This window comes from Falco cherrug, chromosome 3, assembly GCF_023634085.1.
Source record: "Falco cherrug isolate bFalChe1 chromosome 3, bFalChe1.pri, whole genome shotgun sequence".
Lineage (NCBI taxonomy): Eukaryota > Metazoa > Chordata > Aves > Falconiformes > Falconidae > Falco > Falco cherrug.
Window position 1 is genome coordinate 73450510 of NC_073699.1, and position 19112 is coordinate 73469621.

Consider the following 19112-nt stretch of genomic DNA (forward strand, 5'->3'; position numbering starts at 1 on the left):
GTGATATACCACAGGAAGGTAAGTGTTCATCATCCTAAAAAGGCTGATTGTAATAACGTAAGTGGATTATTGGCACCTGTACATAAAGTGAGGAGCAGGGTAATTAGGGGAGGACTAGTCATACATGGATCCTTCTGTGGGGAAAGAAGGGTTTTCCTATGGGAGTAGGGAGGAGAGAAACCTACTAAGTCAGAGTTTGAAGAACTGATTTGAGAAACAGGATAAGAAACCTGAAGAAGCTGAGCTGCAAGAGCCATATGTCACATGGTTGGCAGTGGCCAGTGGTCTAAAAGAAAAGAATTGAAGGAGGATGTGGATATGGCTAAGGATTTGGCTAGTGTATAGCAAGATCATTAGTGCCTTAGTTAACAATAGTCAATAAAATGGTACCTGTAGATGTTTAGATTGAAGGGCATATGAAAATGCAGTTGTTGGAGAGAAAGTTCATGTCACTTATTGCAGCGTAGTTAGTAAGAAACAGGGATATGATAGATGAGAAGTGGTAGCTGTTTTGTAAGATGGGAGAGACAAAACCGTGATTATGCAGGAAAGAAGTTTCACATATGGTCACTTTTTTACCACCCCACCCCACCCCCCGCTTGTAATATTGTGTGTATTATATCTCAGGTGCATTGTATATGCTTATTTTTTGTTGGCCAAAGGTTAAGGAGAGTTAATGCCTTTATTATGGTGTCATTTCGTTTGTGGAATATATATATATTCAGTGTATATATATTTACATAAATATATATTTAATATATATGTATATGTAAAGTAAGAGTGTTTCTGATACCCATTTTCTTCTTCAGGGGAAGTTTCAGAACTTAACAATAAGTAAAATAGCAGTTGAAGTTTTATCTTTGCTTTGCTTAAAGAAGAAAGATAAAAATTTTTTTCTTCTTATTTTGCAGACATCTGTTAGCAAAGGTACTAGACCAGTCAAATTACCAACATTTGCAAGAAGACCTGCATCTCCTTCAAATTCCAACAACTTCAACCATTCTCCTCATTCTTCTGGTGGATCCAATAACATTCCGGGAATTAACAGGCATGGAGGAGAACTGCATAACAGATCAGGTACCATGCTGCTTTTATTTTTAATAAGAAAGTAATTTCTAACTGGTTCAGCTAAAAAATTAGTGTTTGTGATGACAGTACTAAACCTTTTCTGAGAGCTCCTACTGCTGTATAAGCAAAACTTCTATAAACTTTGTTGGAACAGGACTAGACTCCAGAGTAGGTTAGTCCTTGCCTCAGAAAAAACATGTTGATTTTATTGAGTCCACCCATGATGGTTTCAGGTGGACACTTGTTCATTGCAACGTATGTTTCATTGAGCTGTCTCTTACCTATGTTGCTTGCTTAAAAATAAAAATCTGTTTTCAATTAAAAACAAAGCAGCAAGCATTGTGGTCTGGCAGCTCTAAAGACAGTATGGTGAAGCAGCTCATGGAACCTATATCCAAGCCTATGAAAGTCAGTTCTGTGTGTGTATAGACAAGGCTGGCTTCTCTTTTCTGTGGCTGATTTTTTTGTTCCCTTTCATGAAAGGTGCTGAATAGGTCTGAACCTTAAGATTCTCTCCCTTCATCCAGTCAGTTTTTAAAAGAGAGTGGTAGAGAGACGTGAATTAAGAATTAACAAATATTTTTAAGTGATGATTTCCTTGACTCTGTTTTTATTTTGTTTTTTTCATAGGTGGCAGTGCAGATAACGTTTTGTCTCAGATTGCAGCCCAAAGAAGAAAAGCAGCAGGCTTACCTGAACAGAAACCCAACCAACAGCATAGTCCGGTCCAGTCAACTCCTTCATCCACTCTGTCTGATTTGCAGTGTGCTCAAATCGTTGGCAATGGACATGTTGTAAAGGTACAGAGAAATGTAAATTTTTGTACTTCCAAATTGTCTTAGTCATGGAGACATTGCACAGCCTAAAATGAATGAACACCTGTTACAGTAGTGGAAACTTCTCAACTCCACGAGACTTCCTTTTAATTAAAAGTCCACAAAAGGTCAACCCTGATAATAAACCATGATGTTTGCTTTATTATTAATTTTATTCTAATTTAAAAACAATAAATGTAATACTTGATCTTAGGGTAGATCTGCACTGTTATTTTGATTTCTACTCATTTCTTTCTATGGACCTGATTTGAGTCCCATGTTTTATATTAGTTATTCCTGGGCTTTACTCTAAAGTGGAACAGCTAGTTTCACTGCAAAGGCACAACCTGAGTGCAGAACGTGAGATAATTTGTACCAGGATCTGCTGATGACAACAGTATGTGTATATCTGGGCTGCCTCACAAGGTGTTATTTTTAAATGGTACGAACATTAAGTTGTCATTACCAAAGCCAGGTTTTGCTCCTAAGGGCAGGCCATGTTATTTGCTCTGACTTAACTACCAATTTCCTGGAATAGCTTTAACCTCATGACTTTCCCATTTTTGTGCGTGGATTTGGAACTTAACAACTGCTTCCTACAAAATTTTTAAGGATTAAGATTTTAAATCTTCAGAATCTGCAGAGACACGAGTTAGAAAGCAGCATCGGAACAGAAGATATGATACACTGTTGTAAAACGCATGGATTTTTTCACACAGGGAAACATTACATTTCAGAGAGCAAGAGAAAGAAAGCATATAATTTGGTGGTTTAGTTCTAATGTCTGGTATTCTGAAAATGTTAGAATACGTAACCAAGAGCAAAATTTCTCAACTTTTGGTTTGTGTAATCTCCAAACAGCTCGTTTTTCTTTGGTTTGTTTTCTTTGCACCTTTTAATAAGATTCTTGTTGAAGTTATGCCTGAAGAAACAAAAATGGCCAGAGTATAAAAATACTGCGTTTGCTGTCTTGTCCTGTGATGTCTTATATGGCAACAGCAAGTAATATATATATTTAATCAGTAAATATCAATAATAATGAAATCGCAAAGTTGTTCATGCTTCAGTTGAAATTTCTGGAAGACAAAAATCAGAAAAAGAAAAGCATGCAACTATCAATGCCAAAACAGTTTCCACGAATAGTCAATTTGTCTCTCATCTATCAGTCCTGATTTTGAAGGAGCTACTGGTTGCTTTTCAAAGATGAGAATGGGAGCTAAAATTTATAACTCCGCTGGACCCCCAAAAGCGATGGACTCATACTGATTCATTGGCACATGATAATCTTTCCTCCTTTTCTGTCCCACATAACTGCTCCCTGGGTTATAAATGATCTGTCTCTTGCCTGTAGACAAAGCCACTTCATTGTCCTCTTCCCTCATTGAAGTCTCCTTTTTCTTTAAGAGTTGGTCTGACCAATGTATTTCTAATTAAAACCTGAGTAGTTTCTCTCAGCTTGTTTTTATCTTTGAAATAATTTCGGAAGAGTTGCTTGAGTGCCTGGAAAAATCTTACTTTTCTCCACTGTATTAGTTGGCCTAGTAAGAGATAACACCTGTGACTGTGAGCTTTGGGCTGCAGATCTTGGGGCCTGTTGTTACAACAGTGCTGCCACTAAGAAGTTTTAAGTACTATTTTCTCACTCATAGTGGAAGACATTAGGGAATAAAGAAGTAATGAAGTACAGTGCCCTGCAGATCATCTTCTGGGAAGGCAGTTCATCATACTGTTGAAAAGATTTTCACATAAAAATGATGCCAGTATGTTGGAAAGGCAACAGATCTTTCAGTGCCCTTTGCTTAGATGTCTAGGTGAATTTCAGTGTATCCACCAATAATTAGTGTGGATCTTGCTATAGATGTTTATGTATCACACATCTGAGGTGATTTTTGGGAGATCAGTGTCTGTTGGGAGTACACAATCACATATGGATCCACATTGGCTGCTAAAGCTTGAACAACCTACTTTGTTGTTGTAATCAACAACATAAATGCTAAAAATTTAAGTACTGTATCCCTTGTGGAAATGCTTGTGCCCTTCCCTTGGGATCATGCTGTCTAATCTTGGAAATAGCTGATGTAAAAATGCAGCGATGTTACACTGATGAATTTTGCAAAAGTTATCTGTGAGGGGTGGGATTATACAAGCCTTAAAGAAAGCAAAAGGAAAACTGAATAACAATTTACAGGGTGATGTAATTTAAATAAATGCGGACATTGTGCTAGAGAGGGAAGACCATTCTGAAACACAAATGTCCAATAACAGAATACAGGGAAATTTGGGGCAGAAAACTGAAATGAGTTCACGATGCTTTCCAGAGACCTCTCAAATTTGTATCATGCTACGTTACTTCTATTCAGTCCGTTGCAGGGCTAAGGAGGTGGTACGTTCTGGCATAGGATAGAGAGTGGAAGAATGTTGCCACTCAGATCAGTCTTTATCATTTTAATCTGCATATCTTTCATTAGAAAGAGAAGTTCCATTTATGCCATAGCACAGAAGCAAAGTAGTAGAGAGGCAGCAACCCCTGTCATTCTCCTTTCTTGCCCTGTTATCCAGCTCAATTTTTCTTCTTATGTTTTTCTGGTAGCAGCTGGACTGACAAAAGGTATTTAAAGTTAAACTCTGAATTCAGGAATCCAGGAAAAGATCACCTAAGATGACTTCTTAGATCATATAATGCAAACATTGAAATGTGTGAAGTGATAAGTATATTGAGGAATTTAGGAGATAAGAGATACATTAACTTTTTTAGAAAAGACTCGTTTACATACATACATTTTCTTACTCCTCTTTCTAATTCATCTGTTTTCCCGTTTTCCATGCCTCCAAATGTATTAGTTGCAAAATATTTAATAAATTTTGAATAATTTAACTCCTGTTACATAATAACAAGTTTAACTGTTGACTGGAAACTTTCATGCCAGTGCAGCAGGGGTTTTAATTGTACCCAAAACTTCTGGTAGCATGAAGTGCTACTTTAAATTAGAATTTGATACACTTTGAACTGCTTTAATTGAGGCTTCATTTATTTAATTAAATCTCTGAATAAAAAAGATCTGTTTTCAGACTCAAAAGTAATTTCACCTTTTATAAAAAGAATAATTGTAGTGCTTGTATATAGCATTGCTTTATAAGAAATAATTTTCTTATTCCGAAATTACAGCCTTGAGAAATGTCTTTTTCTTGATGAATTTGAAGGGACAGACTGTCACCTGGGGTAAATCAGTATGGCTCCAATTATTTCACTATGAATCAAGCAGAAGCTTGTAGTGGTGACTGCGTGCTTTGCAGAGATGGTATGCAACTTAAGTAATACTGAAGCATTATATATAGATAAATACTTTTTTTTAAAACTGAAATTATTGTATCATTAACTACAGCAAAAAATGGAGATGAACAAAAGACCTCCATCTGGGACTTCATCTACGTCTAAAAGCACATCTCCAACTCTCACACCTTCCCCATCGCCCTCCCAGTCTCCTAAGGTTCACAACACAGAGTCCTCGCTCTTTTCTTCTCACAGACAGGCCAAGAGCAATGATTCCAGCAGTGGTACTATTACAGAAGACGGTGAGTAGGTCACTGTAATTATAGGAGATTAATCAGTCAAGAGCACAGAGTGTTTAAACTGTACTGGATTAGTGTGTATCTGCATGAAAGTGAAAGCTTGTCTTTCTTTCTAGAAAAAATATTTCAGTGTTTCTTACTGAGAGATTGGCATTCCTGTAGTAACTGGCTGTTTTGCTGTGATCCCTTTCATTTAGAGGGAGGTCAGTCATCTCAAAGCAAGCATAGAACATGTATGTAGACCGCTCTTATGTGGCCTCCTTCCTTTCCTTTCTGTCTTAAATTCTGCTTTTCACCCTTCGCTGAGAGTAGAAAATACACTTTTTCCAGATTGAAAATGTTTGTATGTTTGTTTGTTTTTTTGTAATAAATGTACTGAAGCACATCATTACAGAAATACAGTTTTGATTCATAGCAAGTCATAGCTACATGCAATTGATTTTTAAGAGCTGTATCGCATATATTTTTTAGAATTGCAAAAACAGTCTTATTTTGACCATAATTTTAACTTTAGGTTATAAGAAAGGATAATAATGTTATTCCTCTTCTAATAAGGTTATACCTTTTAAATCGAACTTTTGGGTCTAAATTAGAGCACTTTATTTAAAAAAGTCATTTTACTGCATTGGAAACTGGTTATCAGTTCTTTATTTTCTACTGTAAACATCTCAAAAAAAGTGAAAAAACCCCATGACTCAGAATCTTTTAAATAAGAGATGGAGGTACTTTTTATGTGGTTTCTGCAAGATGCACTTTGTACTATTTTTGTTTTTTTTGAAGTGTCCGTATTGATTTTGTTTTGTTTTCATTTGTGCTGACTTTGTCCATTGACACTGTACTTCCATTCAACACTAAAGAGGGCTGGTACTTGACCTGTTCTCTGTCCTCTTATGGCTTAGCTGTAACACACTTTACTGACTGCTGGAGAAAATCCTTTTGCATTTTAGTTAGTGCCGTTTTATAGTAACGGCTTGATAACATATTTTCATATTTTGATGAGTTGTTTGTTTAGAAATAAAAGGCAAGAGAACTTACTGTTGGATAACAAGACTAATTCCCCAACCTATTAGCTGTTCTAATGTTACCTGGTAAAGCCAGACTGTGACTGCACCATGTGCCATGATACAGTGAGTTTCCTCTGTAGCAGACAGCTAGATTGTCAGAAGCCTAAGTAGTTCTGCGTTCTTTGTGCTTGTAAGCTTTTGTACTTAAGTGGTCATTTACTTCCAAGGCCTTCTCTTACTGTGATTTGATTCATCAACAACAGTACAAATGCTCATAGGCCCAGCAGTAATCAGAAGAGTAAGTGATGTTAACTTTTCTTTTTCTTCCAAGTAAGTTTAAATTGAATTAGAAAATTATTTGCATTGAATATTACTGTGAAGGAACAGTAGGCAGCAGGGCTCAGAAGTGTGAATGGTTTCTTTTAAGGCAACCACTTGGTGGACCATCAACAACAGCTTGTCCCTATTTTGAGAACCAGTGATGTAGAGAATCATGAAAGACGAAACCATGTGCGAGTAAAAGGAGGAGGCTCTGAAAACTTGGAGAAAGGTAATCTTACCTTATTACTACAGAGTAGTACAAAAGACGTGCTAAATAGAAGTAATGTGGCAGAAGTCATAAGAGCTGTGAGAACCCTTGCTTTCTCCAGGGATATAGGTAAGAGGCAAGATACAAGTAGAGCAAAAGAAAGACTTAGTGAAAAAGCAAAGGGAAAACAATATGTTATGCATGAGTTGTAAAACTGAAAGGTTTCAGGTTTTGTTTAAACTTAAACATATAAGGCAGGAACTGAAAGAGGAAAAGAGGAAAACATGAAAGGTCTACAGCTGAAAGCGTTGTTTCTGTGTGTGAAAAGTGATAGATGTTACAGTTGTTTATGACAGCAAGGCTCTGGGTTCAGACCCTGAAAGTTTCTTCCCGTATCACAACCTGTAATTTAAGCACATTAGTGTGATGAAAAATGAGAACTCTAATTAACGACCTAGAAGAAAAAAAGGGTAATAATGTATCTAAGGGCTTCTGAGGAAACTTGCGTTTTCTTTCTGTAAGATGATATTTTTCATCAAACTGCATGGTAAAGTTCTCGTGCTATGTTTTTGAAGCTGGTTACCTTTTGCCATGGATTAACCTGAATTAGGGTACTACAGCATCTAGCCTGAAACCATGCCAACCTTCACATACCATGTTAATCATACCAATTTAATTGTCCTAGAGGTAAAAGCCCCAAACCCTACCAGAAAATAAGGCTCAACTAGAATTTTTCACTTCAGTTTTCTGTGGGCTCTTCTGTGTAAAGGAGGCTTCCAGAATAGTGCATAGAAAAGTGTGTCCGTCTCAAGATATTTTGATGTCTTTTGAGAAGCTTAGGGTGAGGTTCTCTTTCACATTTCTACTGATGATGGAAAAAAAGGGTCAGTCAGAAGACAAGTGAAATAAAAGCAAAGTATATTTGGGAATGGTATAGTGATGTCTTTACAAAGAAAATTAATTTATATCGGGAATATTAAATACAGTTTGGTTGTGTAATATAATCATTCATATTCTTCACTTTGACTTTGACTCCTTAGTTTAACTGACCACTTTGGTACTTCTGGGGAAAAAAAATTAGTCTCTTGTGACAGCAAAGCAATAAAAATAAACAAATTCTTAGTTGAGAGAGGTAGGGTGTAGTAAAGAGGTGATGGTGGGTTATTCTAAAACTGCGCTTAACTTTTCTAACTGGCTCATCACATTTTAAATGTGTGGGAAGAGTCATTATCAGGTCCTCAAACTTTTAATTTCATGAGACTTTGAGAGGAATCCCAGTATCCAGTGCTGTTAGCCTTGGAGGGTAAGCTTATGAAACTTTGAATTCTGCTCAGGTTTTATCTTAGCTCAGCTATCTGTGTTCAAGATGCCTGGATGTCGGGCACTTACGGAAGGGAGGTTCAGATATACCCTTGTATCAGTGTTTTGAATGAGCAGCTGGGTGGTTCCTTGCCTCTACACTTTGCCTTACTGGATCATGACAGGGAAATACACCATTCAGTTCATTGCCTCCTTGAAGAGTTTTGCTGTCTAACCTGCACGCTCTGGGGCAGCCATCTGGGGCTGAGCACCTGCATTATAGGCATTGAAGTGCCTAAATTGTCCTTAGTGGTTTGGGTTTTTTAAGATCCTTTTAATGAGGAAGAAAGGGCAATACAACAGAAAGATTTTATCCTAGCAAGGTAAGATTACATAGAATTATAGCATGTGGAAATAGGTGAGAACACAATGAGCAAGCCAGTGTTGTAATTTCTGATGCAGAGTAAATGTGATTGGGTTTTTCTTACCATATTTTATAGTGTGGAATGTATGTTTTAATATATATTTTTGGCAGTTAACTAAAATAAAGTTAACTAAAAATGACTAAAATTTTCCCTGATCCATGGGGATGTGTGTGTGTGTTTTCTTCTCTATTATTACAGATGAGCTGACTGGCATCCTTAAAAAATTGTCCCTTGAGAAATATCAACCTATTTTCGAGGAACAAGAGGTATGTCTTTTAAAAACATTTATCCTTTTACTGTTTTAGAAGAAGTAGGGTGTGACACACATTGCATCAGATTTGTGGTCCAGAATAAAGTTTTACAACCATTTTTGGTTGCAGAGAGGATGTTGAAACATGGACCAAACAGTATTTGTCGCATTCTCCAGGGTACTGCAAGTATCAGTGCTTTGTACACTGAACCTACAATTTTAATATAGCTAGTTTCCCCCTCTGTTTTTACACTCTGCTTTTTATTTGTATTTCTAAATCCAATGTGGCTGAACAGTTTATAGGACATACTGTATCATCCCTGGAATCACAGCTGGAGCTTCATTTGCAGATGGAGAAAGCAGGGTGTGAGTCACCGAGATAGCTCCTTTCTCTTCTTTATCCACTGTGAATAAGCAACAGGAGAAATTGGGGAACCTAAGCATCGTTGTAGATGAGGCCTGTGACAGTGACTTGCCTGTAGGATGCAATGAAAGGAAACGTTGCTGAAAATAAGTAAAATTAAATACAATGTTTAAGTTGTTACCAGGTATGAGTAATAATTGTGTATTTGTTTGACTAAGGACAGAGGGAGTGAATGGACATGCAATAAATTCACAGTGCTGCAGAGTTCAGGGTTCAGCACATGAGCACAGATTATTTAGCTGCATCACAATACACTGGGCTTGTTATTGTTCCCCTACATGACAGGCAAGGGAGCATCAAGGTAGAAATTAACATGCTCTGTGTGTGAAGGTTGTATGTATATAAAAAGTTTTAGATGTTTGTTCTTAGCACAGCTTTATGGATGTGTTGATATAGTAAGAACTGATATATGAACAAACCCTAGGTTTTCCTCAGGAGACACTGGAACACTACACAAAATATTCTGAAATGCCAAAAGTACTTGTGGGGGAGTGGGGGGGAGCGCAGCACGGAGTGGTGAAAAGTGAGAAATCTTAGGCTTGTTCATCTAGCTGCTACTGTAAGTAGAGGAATTTTTGTGGAGAGGATATGTTTTGAATTGATAGAGCTTTTCTGAAGAAGAATCTAAAATCTATTAATATTTCAAATATGCTATGATAATTAATTGAATTTAAAACCTGACAATAGAATGGTAAAGTGGATACAATTTGGTGCTGCTAATTCATTCAAAAATTTTGTGTGCACAATATTTACAGTAAGTCTGTACAATTAAAAAACACCAAACCACTTTTAACCTGTTACAGTGAATATTTTGCCTAGGTAAATTTGTCTTGTCTTGTTTTTTGGTTTGTTTTTTTTTTTTTTTATGTGCAGGTGGATATGGAAGCCTTTCTTACACTTACTGATGGTGATCTGAAAGAGCTAGGTATTAAAACTGATGGATCAAGGCAGCAAATTTTGGCAGCTATTTCTGAACTGAATGCAGGAAAGGTACATTTTGAAGTACTGTACTTAGTAAATTAATTCAAGGTTTGCTTATATTGTTAATTCAACATACATTTCAAAATTCAGTTGCAGATGTTAGTTGGAAAAGCCAAATGAATGTTTCCCAAACAAAATTTTCAATGTATTTGTTTAGTGAAAAATATCTTCCTGTGTGGTACTCCCTGTTCTTTCATTAACTCTTTCCTAGTTCAGGGACCGTACAGTTCTTTTACAAAGTATTGGAAATTTTATCAGAAACTACTGGTAACATAAACACTGGCAATACTGCAGTTACTGAATATTGATTTCAGCGATGCTAAAAAGAATCATCTGGCTTCTATAGCCCAGCTAGAGGATATAATGTAAAAGGAAAGGCCTCCTCTGTTTTGCCTAACAGTTCTTCATTTCTCTGCAATTAAGTAAATAGCACTTCTCTCATTCCTTACACTTTCATTGTCTTTTTATTTTATATTGACATAAATTTGCTAATAATGGCATACAGTAAGCAGTGTTCCTGTCAGAGGGATTGTAGACTGGAGCATCTCTTTAATTAGGCCTGCTGACACCTTTCAGCTGCTTTTTCAGTTTTGAGGTCCATTCTCTCTCTAATAATGGAAGCTTGGATAAATAAAACATAATTTCCCCAAGTTAAGATCAGCAGCAGCAAATGATGTTAGCAGCAAGGCTAAAAATTAGGGGAGGTGGATACGCTCCATGCTGTAAAGCTGTGAAGAAAATAATGAAAATGTTTCTATTGCTGTCTGGTAGTTTCAGGAAAAGATTACTAAAAGGTTTTCTGCGTATTTGAAAGGTAAGGATTTGTTACTATTCCTAATAGTACACTATGACTGGGCATAGACACGCATATTTACACATTCTTTTTTTGAATTCTTAATAAATTCATTTTTTAAACACAAATTTAAAAATACTGTCTTTTAATTTATTGTGCTTTTACAGGGACGAGAGAGACAGATTTTACAAGAAACTATACACAACTTCCACTCTTCCTTTGAAAGTAGTGTTAGTAACACACGACCTCCAGGTCATTCCCAGTGTAAGTAGCACCTGAAATTAATTGAAAAAATGTTTGAATACTTTAAAAGTAATACTGGCTAGAAGACAGAATGTGACAAATAAGCTGGTTAACTGCTTTCTGGGTTAATGGTTGTAGTAATCTGGGCAATGTTTGTGTCTTTTGCTGAGACTGTAGAGAAGATTTCAAGGTAACAAGGTAGAGATATCTGTAAGAGTTCTGTACACACTTCAGTACTACCTGAGATACGCATAAGATTTTTTGTTATGCATTACTAAACACAGAAAACGGGTGTAAGTATAGCAAACTATAGTATAGAGTACTGGTTTTAGTGTGTATATATAGCAGCGAGAGGTGCTTTTCTGTATCATACATCATTTACTTTTGCATGCTCATTATAGGATACAATTTTCTTGAGTGTGATCAAGTAGATTAAGTATATTCAAGGTTTACAGTTTAGTATACTGGCTTAGATAGCTGTGTTTATTGTGTATTTATCTATCTATGCATTTAATTATTTTGTATAGGTAGTATTTTTATATGGTTGTCTATGGTCAGTTTCTTTGGAATACATCTGTTCTAGCCACCAGTGTTAACTGCTAGCCATTGCTGGAGGAAATGCTTTTCAAAGTATACTATCTATAACCAAAATGTACAGAAAGGTGTTGCTGACCTGTAACAAATTAATACATTTACTATAGTCACCCCTAGATATAAAAGTTGCAAATCTCTGTCCTGCCAGCCCCCGGAGCCGAAAGCAGATATGCATCTGTTACTCAAGGTTAAGGAATAGGGCAAAACATATTCATGTGTGTATTTCTGGATCCAAGTTTTAAGAGGAACATGAAAGCCATTGAATCGCCTCAAGAAATTCACCATGTTAAAGTGCCTCTTACTCTCCTTCAGTTGCTTATTTTGCTGCTTGCATCCACTCACAAAATCCTTTCATTTGTGTAGTGATTATGTTAAATAATATTTCAGCTATTATATGCTTTAGGAGGCCTTAACAATGGCAAGTCCTAGCTGTTTCAATCTCAGTCAGCTGAATATCTCTAGATACGTGAAAGCAGGTGCTATCTGTAGTCCTACTACTGTCTTGGGGAAAACTGGATGTTGCTGGGTTGGTTAGTTGGTGTGGGATATTTCCTGTATTCTGTGTAGTGTGCTTGGTTGAAAGCCGCTATCAGGTGTCACTGTATGCATTGTGCAGCTTACTTCCCATTCTCAGAGTAATCAGTATGTGTAGAAACTTCTGGATGTCTTTTGATAACATCCCCAACTTGAAGAGCCTCTTCTGTAGGTACTGCTAGGTGAGCAGAAGCTGCTATTTGGGATTTGATAACATGGTGCAGTGAACTGGAATTACTCAAGAACTGAAGCAGCATACGGATGTAACGTGACTCCAAGCAACTTGCTTAGACTAACGGCTGAACTTAAAGTGTCTTTAAGACTGCAGAGGACAGTAATGGTGGCACAGATTTGGGGAGAACATCCTTTGGTAAGAATGGAGGCAACAGTTGCTCCTGCTGACCAGTTGACAAGATGCTTCAAAGAGGTTGCCATCAGAGATGTAGCTTTTCAGTTTTTGTGTGTGAGAGCTCCCTGAAATAAATTTGGCTGTGAAACAGCAACAGAAGCACTAACTGAGAAGGAAGAGGAAGAGAACATGTAGGTAAAAGAAGTTTCTACACCAGGTAAGCTGCTTTTTATTGTAAAAAGTAGCAGTGGGACCCTTATGCAGTCTCTAGAACTTGAAGTAATTTCCAGGAATATGTAGTATTTTAGAATGTAAGAGCAGCTGTACCAAGTCAGATCCAAGGTCCGTGCAGTTGTGTTCAGCTTTTTCATCCAGTCTCATTTGACAATGGTGTGAAGAGCTCCTTGCTTTCATTTGCTGTGAACTTGCCATGTCCTGACTCTTTTGCTTCATCCTGCTGGATCAGAAGATACAGTGGACAGTTGTGCCCTCTTCACTGCCTCCATGCCACTGGTGATTTTACAGATATCTGTGATACTCGTCTTCATTCATATTTTTTCCAGATGGAAGACTTACCGGCTGCTTCATCATTCCTTATACCATAGTTTTTCTGACCCCTTTTCTACTGTATTTTTTCTGACTTGTAGATAGCAGCCTAGAATACGATATTCAAGAGGTAGGCATACTGTAGATTTACACATGACAGTGGTGTTTGTTTTTTAGTTGTGTTCTTTACTTCAAGTTCACTTGCCCTTTCCTAGTTATTTCTAGTCCTCTGCTTTTTTGGCTATAACGAGTCTGAATTCATATTAATTGGAACTACTTATAACCCAGCTCATCTGTTGAGTCTGAGCTCAGAGCCTGTCGTTTTAGATAACCACTCATACATCATTTTACCCATATGCCTGCCTTCATATTTATCTTCATCAGATTTTGTCTGTCATCTTATTGTTTGGGCACTGATGTCTCATGAAGTCCTTTTGCCAGTCATCTGTTTGCCTTTCTTTTTATTTACATGGATAACATAGGAAAGTTTGTCACTTCAGTCTATATGCCCTTTCAAAATCGCATACTGAGTCCTCATGCAGATCCCTGTGAAATGCTAGTGGTGAATTTCTCTGCTATGAAAAAAATCACTGTTTACTCCCACCTTACATTCTGTGCCTTCCTAACTGATTATTTATCCACACAAGAAATTTTCTTTTTACCCTGTTGGTTCCTTATTGTCTTAAGACCCAACCTTGGACCTTGTGAAATGCCTTGCAAAAATCCAGGCATCAGGTGGACCTCTTTTATCTACAAGACTCTTGTCACCTTCAAGGAATTCCAGTAGGTTGGTGAGGCAAGACACTTCAAATCCCTATTTGATTGTTTTCCACAAAATTTCAGATTCTGTGGTATAGTTTATGCTAATCTGCCTGGTACTACTGGCCATCTCACTGGTCTTGTTTCCCTGGATCTCCTCTTGAACCATTAAAAAAACCTAGCATCATTGTTACAATTTCTCAGTTATGTGGCAATTTAAAGAAGAATCTGTGCTCTGTACTCAGCAGTTCAACTGCCTAATCCGTGTGTTCCTCTAGAACATCTGGTTTAGCAATTTGTTACTGTTTGCTTTGTGTATTCATAACCTTTTTTACCAATACTTCAGGTTAAGATACCTTGGACTCCCACATAAAGAAGGCTTCTGAAATGGGAACCTTCCCAAGCTTTTCCATGGTGAATACAATCAGTTTTTCTGATGTGAATTTACTTTTCTAGCTTGTTACAGTCTAATCATTGATTGGCATCATGGTATCTCTTAACTCCTGTGATGTGTTTGAAAAGTAATATCTGAAATTTTTGTGCTGTATGCATAGTCTACTACCACTGGTTTCTCTACAGCTCTCCCTAGGAGCCTGTGTGGATACCATTAGCAAGAAAGCCAGTTCATGCTTTTAGAAAGCTAGATGTAGCTCACAGGATTATAGAAACATCCTGCTCTTCCAGCTGTGTCAGTATCACTGTTTTCACACCTATTGCTGTGATTTCCTCAATATTTTGAGTCATTTTAAAAGCTCAGTGGCTAAAATGGAGTGGCTGCCAGCGTACCTCTGCTTTTATGAGGTTTCCAGCCTACAGGGATGTAAAGAAGATAACGAAATACAATCCGGATATATCCAAAGACTCAGAAACAACAAAGCAGGGGAAAAGAAGTTAAATCCTCACTTTCTGGAAATGTGGCTTGTAATTGTGGGAGGTCTGTAAGCTGACTATCATCACCAAGCCTGCGAATGTCTACAGCTTCTAGACACTCCAATGCCCACTTAGCTTCAGATCGCCCGAAAATGCCCCAGTCTACACTGCCCATGCTCAGTCCCTCCCCTGCTGCCACTGGGTCAGGAGCTGTTGCTGCTCGTCAAAGCTGGTATGAGATGGCAGGCAACAGAAATAGAAAACCATCTAGATGAGCGTTCCTAGAATGGAAAAGAGATCTGCAGTGATTATTTACATTTACACTTCTAAGGAATGCAGTTGAAGGAAAACAGGAGGCAGAAAAAATAAAAAGCAAGGCCATCAGAAGTAGAGGATTGATGTTACAACTAATTTCACACAAAAGGCTTGTTTAAGGAAGATACTACATTTTTCTTGATTTTTTTTTTTTGGCAGTTCATAATCAATTGCTGGCTTGTATCCTGAGCTAGCTTCTGGTTCAGCATCTCCTGCTGAGGTCATTGCTTTTGAACTCACTGAGATACTCACTACAGGAACTTGTAGAAAAGTTGCTGAGTATTTGTTGGGTTTTGGCAGATGAGCTGTTTCAATTATAATAAAGCTCACTGTCGGGATAAAGATTCCTTTGTACATCAGTTGCTGTGTCATCCCTGGGGCTGGGAGTGAGATGATTCTGCTTTGTGGAAAAAATAACAGGCTTTGACATAACATTTATTTTCTGGCAGAAGGATGCTGAGACTGCTTCCTCCCCAGCCCATGCCACTGATACTAGGTCAGGCTTTGGGAGCTCCATAGTCCAGTCCTTGCCTGAACTGCGTAAGGCAGATGACTGCCCTAGCTACTGTATAAGTAATCCAGTGGTTACTGGACCTGTAAGCCATTGGATTCAGGGGCACCATAGTTCTTGTCCCTGTTCTGAACAGGCAAACAGTACTGGCGTGGAGAGTGTTGCTTCCATCTTTTCTTTTGATGGAAAATAATCAGTGACCTTCAGAAAATTCTTCCAAAATTAATTCATTCCAAGAGTGAATGTTATGTGTGTTTTTTGACATTTTGGTAGTTTTCAAGGGGAAAAAATACTGCTTGGAAAATTGCCAATGCATGCTAATCACTCTGTCCTTGGTAAGAGAAACTACTAGGAAGATACTACTTCTTTATAACCCATTGAACTGTGTCAGACAAACCCAGAATTAGCTTGCTGCTTCACCATTTGAATTTAGAGCAGATGACCAGCCGATGAAGGCATGAGGCAAGATGACTGCTCTGAGGAACAAAACGCTCCTCCTTTGTCTGGATTCCAACTTCAATGTGGCAGCATGAATTCCTGATTTCTGAGGAAACTGGATTTAGGAAATCATATCACCACAGGAAATGTTTATGTCTGTAGTTTGAGGTGAACTTTTTTGCTTACATGATTCTGCTAAAAAAGAAAATCAAGACTTTTTTGAATGCCTGATTGGCAGGGCTAAATGTTTAGGGGTTTGTTTTGGAGGGGGTGGGGGGAGGGCAATATGCATGCAGTCATCAAGTGGATAATTAATGGATGGAACAGATCTGGCAGTGGTCTGCAGGTTAATTGAAAGAACTGACACCAAAGGAGAGAGAGCTGTATCTCAACAAAGACTTGCCAAATCGGAAATGAAAAGCTGAAAAAAGTTCATGTGGATTCTATGAAACTCGGGGGGGGGGGGGGGGGGGGGGAAGGGAGCAAACCAACTGAAATGATTTCTTCCCTAAGAGTAAAAGTAAAATCCCATGTGCTAGTTATAATACATATGTAAGGAAGTGTTACGGTTTAGATCTGTGATTAAAACATGGAAACAGTTCATGGCGTTCCCTTGCCGAAGTCTGGGGCTTGTAACAGAATTTCCCTTTTCTACAAAAATTACATGAAAAATAGTCTGAAGGACACAATCTTTTTCTCCTAGGGCATTTCTTTTAACCTCATTATGAGAAAAAAGCTAAGAAAGATTTGTTGGAAGTAAAGCTAACTGGCAGTTAGCTTAGTTTACCTTCTAATATCAAGTTCATTAAAACGCTTAAAAGAAAATGATGAGCTTCATCAATTGCTATAGACATCCAGCTGCTCTTCCCCACCTAAACATAACACTTCTCTTAGGTGGGAAGAAAAGAGAACACCCCAACATCTGGCAGTGGTGCTGAACAAAGAAAGGATTTAGATACCAAAATAATACACTGAATATTTTCCAGGTACAAGTGAAATGAAGAGTAACTATGCTTATGATGAAAAAAGAAAATTATGCCATTCAATCTTTGCAGAAATTGCGGTCTTCCAGTTTTGCTTTATGTATGATATTATATTGCATATTATTACAGACTTACACGTGCCTATGTAGATATTTTAAAATATGGGACAATAAAGTGGAAGAGTGGGGAGTCATTTATATATTTACTTTACACTTTGGGATTCAGATAATAGCAAATGGAAGTTATCCAAAGAAGGGAGTTACAAAGTTTCAGAAGTAAAAATAGGAGCAAAACCAATACAGACTTGTAAATAAAAATCATACAGAATTCAGGTAGTCACTTGCTGGAAAGGTACACATTGAGAAGGGAGAGATACTAGAAAGGTTTGTGGCAGTAGATGGCCTTTTCACACGTGACTTTGACTTTTCATACTTTCTGCATACAGAGAAGGGCTTAAGATGAGAAAAATGAATTGCAGAGTTAAATTGTTGGAGTCCGGTATAATGATGATATTGGGAAATGTGGGCCTGTTTCTGTTAGTTGTGGAATTACTTCTTTAAAGCTGTGAGTCTTGCTGGTTGCTGTTTTTCAGATTTTTTTTTTTTTTCTTTTACAGCACATGGCTGCTCTATAAAACCACAAGAAGCTCTTTCTCCTAAAAGGTAGCTACTGGAAAAAAGTGGGGTGTTTTTCTTATGGTGAACTGAGTAAATAGGAGTGTACAAATGAAAATTTGAGAAGTTATTCCCAACTACACCTGTATAGGACTTTCTGCAGTAGTGTGCTTAGAATTTGAATCCTACAAAGAATCAAGGAAAATAATAAAGAGATTGTTTTTGTAGTTCAACCTAAGTGTTGAATTGTTCAAGGTGTCAGTGGTCTGGATTTGAGAAGAACAAAGTCAAAAGAGCATGAAGAAAGAATGACTATATAAGAAGATTCATGTTTTCATTCTGCTCTTGCCTATAGATGAAGAACCCATAGGAGGCCTACATGGGCACAGTAAAGAACAACAGAAGCATGGAAGAAGGCATGAAAACCACCACAAATTACGAGAGCTTCTACATGGAGAAATCTATAAATGGAATATGCTTCTATTGACTAGATACAGATAAAGGAGTCCAAATTGAAAGTGTAATGCAGGGGTCCTCAAACTGTTTAACCAGGGGGCCAGCGCGCGGATGCAGTGGCAGGCAGCCATCTGCGGCTGCTTGGTTTCCCCCCCCAACTCCTGGCCAGGGGGGGTCTGTAAATACCGAGGGCTGGATTGAGGACCCTGGGGGGCCGTATCCAGCCCATGGGCCGCAGTTTGAGAACCCCTGGTGTAATGGTTTAATGAGAAGGAATATAAAGGAAAAGTAATGTTGCATTCTTCATTAACCAAAATACACTATCTATTCAGTATTAAGAGGTTACAACAGCAGTAAAAGTAAATATGAAACACCTATTTGTAAAAATAGCACTTTATTTAAGGAAATGCATAATCTGTCACCAATATTTAAACAGAAATAGTGTTAAAATATTTTATATTGCTGATTGTTTTGAGAATAAAACCATTTAACTGATACTGGCTGGATTTTTTTGAATGGTAACACTAGCAAATCCTTAAAGTACATTATTATAACTTGATTTTTGAAAATAATTTTGAAATACTATAACTCATAGTTACAGTAATTATGAGTGGGAATAATTACTACTTACTAAATAAGATTTTTGTTGAGCAAATAAAATACAAGTCATCAGAAACCTCTGATGACACAAACGCTTAACTTTACCACTGGTTGAATTCAGTGTGAGTCCAGGAGTACTGAT

The 19112-nt window shown here is 37.5% G+C and overlaps 1 protein-coding gene across 5 annotated transcripts in view; it reads left to right on the forward strand.

The window, feature by feature from the left end:
* ANKS6 (ankyrin repeat and sterile alpha motif domain containing 6) overlaps positions 1 to 18867 on the forward strand; it is a 39014-nt gene extending 20147 nt beyond the window's left edge. The window contains exons 10-19 of one of the 5 annotated variants that reach the window (XR_008731423.1): positions 912 to 1077; positions 1699 to 1868; positions 5267 to 5456; positions 6885 to 7007; positions 8909 to 8976; positions 10258 to 10374; positions 11326 to 11422; positions 14530 to 14597; positions 17917 to 17962; positions 18270 to 18867. Coding sequence is in view for 4 of the 5 variants with exons in the window: in XM_055705316.1 (XP_055561291.1) it covers positions 912 to 1077; positions 1699 to 1868; positions 5267 to 5456; positions 6885 to 7007; positions 8909 to 8976; positions 10258 to 10374; positions 11326 to 11422; positions 14112 to 14281 (1101 nt within the window). In the remaining variant the exon portion in view is untranslated. The other 4 variants (XM_055705317.1, XM_055705318.1, XM_055705316.1 and 1 more) reach the window with 4 other exon arrangements.
* Positions 18868 to 19112: the final 245 nt, after the last annotated feature.